This window comes from Phaethon lepturus, unplaced genomic scaffold (assembly GCF_000687285.1).
Source record: "Phaethon lepturus isolate BGI_N335 unplaced genomic scaffold, ASM68728v1 scaffold51849, whole genome shotgun sequence".
In the NCBI taxonomy this organism is placed as follows: Eukaryota; Metazoa; Chordata; class Aves; order Phaethontiformes; family Phaethontidae; genus Phaethon; species Phaethon lepturus.
The window spans coordinates 1-6,178 of NW_010565059.1; the positions used below are offsets into that span (position 1 = coordinate 1).

The window sequence follows — 6,178 nt, forward strand, 5'->3', positions numbered from 1 at the left end:
GGAGCCAGCGACGAGCCCCTGCCCCGGGCGCGAGTGGGAGGCAGAGGGGAGAGAGGAATAAGTTTCCTTAGGAGGTGCAGAGCTCCTACAAACCTTAGTCCAGAGGCACTCACCAGCCCTTCTTCAAGCTCCAGGTTTCTTCTCCTCACTGCCACATCCCGTGGTTGGGTGACGGCACAGAGCCCCTCCGAAAGGATGCTTACAGCTCAGGCTTTTCTGGGACTGAGGAGCACTGCAGCATCTTGGAGCTCAGTCACTCTCCACCTTTGTTTCCTCCAGAGTGAACGGACAAAACTCAAACTTGGATTATATGGCCGTCATGCACAACGGCAGCTTCAGCTCTACCCAGCCCTTCCAGGTTACCTTAACGTGCAGCTTGATGATCCTCAAGTTTCCCTTTGACACCCAGATGTGCAACTTGAGCATAGCTTCATTTCTCTACCCAGGTACAGCAGCAAGCTGAGTTTTGCCACAGCTAGGCTAAATTTGCAGGAGGAGGAATAGATGAGATGGACCCTGGCTAACTCCTGGGTTCCCTTAGCAGCACCACACGCTCACGCTCGGTTAGTGGGGTTGAGGTCATCTAACACCAGGGAAAATGAGCTAAAACACTGTCATTCTGTTTTGGCATGTTTCCCAGTAACATCTCTGGAAGCATCTGGATGTTCTGTGGCAAGTCCCCTGCCAGGACTGGTCTTTACAAACCAAGAGACTAGCAGGCTTCCTCCAACAAAGCCACTTGTTCACATATGATTTTGCAGGACTGATCTTGAAACATACCTGAAAGCTATGGAAACAAGAGGAAATTAAGGACAGTTTCAGGGATCCAAACTGCAGTCAGACTTCATCCCAAGAGGAAGGGTTGAAACATAAGCAGAGGTGACACAAAACCGTCCAGTTCCCATCTGCAAAGGACAACTGTCCTAATTCACCAGACATTTCCCCTCTGATCCACATTCCCAGAGGTCCATCAGGTCTCTTCACCAGAGTCCTTTTTAATTTCTCCCTGATGGGCTAAGAAACCTCAGCAGCGTGAGAAACGTTGCCTTTCCCCATCTGCATGCAGCCTTGGTCGGAAAGGAAAGGGAGAGGAAATAACTGACCTCTAATGAATACCTAAATTCTGCAACTTCTCTCCTCTTCTGCCTCCTGCCCAAGCAGTAACAGACCTTGTCATGAAGACGAGACGGACACCAGCTGAGATGATGAAAGACAGCCAGAGTTACTTCCTAACTGATGGAGAATGGAAGTTCACCAACCTGAGCATCATTGAATACATAGAAAAGCTGGATGATGGAGAATTTTCTGTGGTCACTTACGTGGTACGGCAGTACTTTCATATTATATTGCACTGATTGGCCACCAAAAAAAAAAGTATGAAACGAGATAATTTTCTACATTAGGGAACAAACATTTGCCCAACACAGTAAGTTATCTCCTGCTCACCTAAATTTTGCCCATCTTCTTCAACAGATTTCCATGGAGAGACGACCCACTCTGTATATTTTGAACCTGATCCTCCCGACATGCGCCCTGTATCTGCTGGATATGGCTGTGTTGTTTGGACCCAGCTCTCTCGAGGAGAAAATCAATTTCCAGGTTGCCATCATCCTTGGCAGCTCCATGTTAGCTGTGATCCTCAACAACATGCTCCCAACTTCCTCCAACAAACCACCCATAATAGGTACCCATCTTTATTGTATAAAAAGTAACCGATTTTTACACAGGTGACAACTCTAAGGGAGGTCTTCGGGCATTTATGGACAGGTTCATGAACATTGAAGTCATGAACAGCTAAGCTTTATCAGCTTGCCGGAGTCAGAAATTTCCTCCCTTCCCTACCAGGCAACGGAAAGCAGACAGGATTACGTTCAAGAGAACGATGCCACATAGCAAGGGCTTGCTTTGTTTTCGTATTGTTCTGCAGTGGTATTCTTCTTGGGCACCTTCCTGCTCATGATCATGGCTGCATTAGACACCTTCTTCCTGTTGCACCAGCAGCACAAATCCCTACGCTTAGACAAGGTTCTTGGAAGCTTCCAGCAAGGTAAAGCAACCCAAAACCTCTTAAACAAATAGGTCGGTTACCTGCACTTTACTGCAGGTTCCTTTGAGCAAGGGTGGGCGTCCTCAGGGCGACCCGACAGCATCTGTCGCGGCAGTCGCTCACCAGCCCCCCGGTACTGACACGTGCTATTGGCTCTTCGCAGACGCGCACACCGGGCTGGCGAGGAGAGCCGTGACCAACCAGACCACGAAACACCTCGCCAAGGCAGGCGCCCAACCGCTGAACCTTCCCAAGAAGGCCCAGGAAACGGGGCAGCCAGCCAAGCCCCACTGGCAGCCGCAGAAGCGGGACCTATTTTTGCCAGTTCTGGAGAAGGTGCTTCTCTACAGTCACTTCTTCCTGTCCCTGGTTTTTTTTGCTATTATTTCTATAAAATGGAGCCGCTAAAGACCCAGCTCTGCACAGTGCTCATTCAGTCTTTCTCCATTGTATTGCTTCTAACCCCTCCTGCTTGATTTTTTTTTTTCTGCTTGATTCATAGAGCTGCAGTTATTTCAGCTGCCTAAATTAAAAAAAAAAATTCCACAAACACACAGGTATGAGATCTGCATGCTTACTGCTTTGCACCCCAGTTCAGTAGAACTACATATGTTCTTAAAGCATTCTGTGTGCTAGCAAGGTACTTGAACAAAACAATTGTGAGATCTGGGAATACATTCATTCTATCCATCTGTAATTCTTACCACAAACATGACCATCAGAAAAGGGAGTTAATGCCCTTCTCTTATGGAGACGTTTCCATTTTGGGGAATGGTGTTTAACAATTCCACCTCAGATAATTAAACAAAACAATGCAAGTCTGAAGCGTTTGTACTATTGTTTCTGTGAGATCCGTATCATTCAGAAAACCAGAACAGAGAGAACAGTAGAATCACCACGATTACAGGAGTGATACTTGGGATGTTTTAAAAAAAAAAAGGCAACTTTAAAAAAAAAATACATCTCAACACATCTACACTCCTTCAACTCCTTTTGCAATTGGCTGCACCTAAACCATCACAACCAACCTTGAAAACAGCCCTAGACCTCTGCCTGTAGAACTACTGAGACCTATCTCCCACTGCATCACAGGTCACTACTAAATACACTCCAGCATCTCGAAAGGCTTTATGTGTTCAACTTCTCAGCAACTATTTGCCTGCAATGGCAGAACTACATTCCCTGCACCACGTGGTTACAGAGGTGAACAGTTATTTGCATTACAGAAGGACTCAGCTTTATCAACAGGTCTAGCTGGGATCTTGGTCCTTGCTACAAAACCAAACTCACAGGTAGAAAAGACAAAATACAGGAAAACGGGGCTATTTGCAAGTTAGTGTACTGTTCCATGTTTCTCAAAACCTTGCAACCTCATGTCTAAGATCTAAGCCACAGACAGGAAGGAAAGTACTTTATTTAAAAGACCACAGAGTCAGACAGTAATTAGACAAACTGCTTCCGGTCAAGTTCACAGATCAGCAATCGCTTTGTGGGGCCAGTACGGGTATTTCTCCTTGTCCAGTTTGGTTTCAGGGAAGGCTTCGTTCAAATCTTCAAATGTCATCTGGTCAAAGGGAATCATGCTTCTGAGCTTCTGAAGCTTGAAGGGGGAGCAAAGACAAACACAAGTCACTTGTCAGCAAGAAAGAGCAAAGCACACACAAAGGCATCAACAAGGTGTGTGCCAGGCTGGGTTAAAGAGAACATTCACTAGCAAAAGACTTACTTGTTGCTCGTACTGGGCAATACGAGCTTTGGAAGCCTGCACATATTCAGCACTACTCTTTGCCTGCAGGAAAGCAGAGGATGTGGTTAATATGGTTATGATACAGACAGTGACCTAGAGCTAACCTGCAACCCCATGCTTTAAGCTGACACTAATATTCATCATCATTACACGAGGTAAGTGGACAGAATCTTGATCAAATCCCAGGTAGCCAAACCTTTCTGCATGCAGAGATCCTCTTGCTTAGCCAAAAGCTAGAGATGCATGTGAAAACCAGAGCCATGCTCCAGCTCAGGCTGCCCTGCCTGTGCAGATGTACATACAGAATATCCCTTCCCATCCTCACAGAAGTCAGAGACAATCCCAGCATGAGAGAACAGTTTAAACACTTACAGCTTCTTGCTCTTGGGCATCAATTTTGGCACTTTGTGTATCCACTGGCTCAGGAACCTTTAGTGCACTGAACTGTTAATTGAAAGACAAAGACCTTTTATGCAGTTTGTTTGATTGAAATTATCGTTCACACCAACGTCATTTTCCCCAGCAGCAGGGGAACATTACCTCCTTTCTTCCTAGGATATGCTTACAACAGTGTAAGTTAACGAGCTTTCTAAAACTGATCACTGCAGCTTGACAATGTCCTTCACAAGCAGCACTGCTCACCTGTGAGCTTAAAGCAATCTATTCCAGCGTATACTACCATCAGGACACGTAAATAACTACACACATCCATCACAGCACTGTGAACAGCAAAGCACAGCATTGTGAGGAAGCAAGACAGTCTAATACCAAAGACTTATCATATCGCAGGCTTATTTCCCCCAAAACAAAACTCCCAGATCCATCTGAGGTCACTGGGTCCTCCCAGCCTTGGGAGGCCAATTTTCATAGTGCCAGTGACACCACATGCCCTTCAGCAAAAGCCTTGCTCACGCTTTTCAATTCCTGCTTATAAAAAGAATGGCAACCCCTGCGGGCATCAGCTAGCTTTTTGCACATTTCACAGTATGCAGAGCCACACTTGCGACCTTCTTTCATTCAGTGAGTTAGAGAAATACTTCAAACCTTTGCTTCAGGAGAGGCACTACCTGAATTCACCCCTGCAGCCAAAATAATTTATCAAGTTTTCTTTCAGCAGCTTTGTCATGGTACAGTGCCATAGGTTTCCTCTGAAAGATGGCACTGAAGTGACTTCCTTGAGGTTAGCAATGCCAACCTGCGGGGTGTGAAGCTGGGGCACCTGCTAGCCAAAACCAACCTCCTCTGCCAGTTCTGGTGTTTTCTCCATTCTCCATTTAAACCTCCAAAAAGCAATACCCAGCTGACAAAGACACTTACCTTCTTCTGAAACTCATCCACAATGCCAGCTTTAGCAACAGTAGCCTTGTAGTGAGCCCAGTCAATGGTTGGGGGCTTCTCTGGCAAGGCAGCCATCCTAAAGAGATGGAGAAGAGCAGTCATGGCCAGTGCTAGAAGCAACCCTGTGCTCTCTGCCACAGTTACTTTCCAGAGTGTCAACAGAGCCCACTAAGTTTAGTTTAAAAGTCTTCAGGTCCATCATTAACAAGCAGAGACGAACCATTTCTGCAGATCTCTCTGCTCTTGAAACAGACTTCGCTATACAGACAAGAAGTGTTCAGCCTGCAGCCCTGCTCCACTTCAAACTACTACAGGGCATCTCCGAGTTCATTCCTGTAAGAAAGGATTAGGCAGTTTTCACAATACTAAGCTAGAGGCAATCAGCAACATTAACTGTAACAGCCAACAACATTTCTATCAAGCAGCAGAAGCTGAAGCATTTGAGAAGACTCATGAATTTGTATTGTATGTACAGCATTTAACAGAATAACAAAGCTTGCAAAACGTTTTGAACATGCCAAAGCAAACTGCTTTTTTATGTTGCGGCTATTGTTTTACTCCAGGCAGGATTAACTAAAGATGATTTGCCAAAAAAGGCCACCAGCTGTCTTGAAGGTGACACACTTTAATGCCTCTCAGAACACTGCTGCAAGACTACAGTTACCAGCACCGGCTCAAGCCGCCCCCCCCCGCCAAAAGCCGATGCCGAATGGGTTGAACTGCCCCCCACACAGGAGCTGGGCAGGCACTCACCGGGCCGACAGCGCGTCACTGCGGGTCTTCAGGGCGTTGAACATGGCCCTCTGGTTGGGGGGCACTCTCTCGGCAAAGGCTGCCCAGTCAATGGCCTTGATGGCAGCTCTGCGGCCCGCCATGCTTCCAGGCTGCTCCAAGGAGAGAGGCGTTATGCTGGGGAGAAGCAGGCACGGCCCGGCAACCGCGGGGCTGGGAAGGACGGCTCCGGCCCGGGAACGCCAGCACCGAGCCGGCCAGGCAGCACGCCGGTGGTAGCGGTGGTCCCGGACCGTCCTCCCTGGCCGTCCGGC

At 47.2% G+C, this 6,178-nt stretch overlaps 1 protein-coding gene across 2 annotated transcripts; it reads right to left on the reverse strand.

The window, feature by feature from the left end:
• Nucleotides 1-3,441: 3,441 nt before the first annotated feature.
• Nucleotides 3,442-6,026, reverse strand: ATP5H (ATP synthase, H+ transporting, mitochondrial Fo complex, subunit d). Of its 2 annotated transcripts, XM_010295050.1 has the most exons (5): nt 5,886-6,026; nt 5,112-5,208; nt 4,167-4,238; nt 3,774-3,836; nt 3,442-3,647 (listed from the first exon to the last, which is right to left on the reverse strand). In XM_010295050.1, exons 1-5 carry the CDS (start codon nt 6,005-6,007, stop codon nt 3,516-3,518), a joined length of 486 nt encoding a protein of 161 aa, XP_010293352.1. In that variant the 5' UTR covers nt 6,008-6,026; the 3' UTR covers nt 3,442-3,515. The 2 variants fall into 2 exon arrangements, with proteins under 2 accessions (XP_010293352.1, XP_010293353.1); XM_010295051.1 differs by lacking the exon at nt 4,167-4,238 and having other exon boundaries at nt 3,516-3,647; nt 5,886-6,007.
• Between the last annotated feature and the right edge of the window lie 152 nt (nt 6,027-6,178).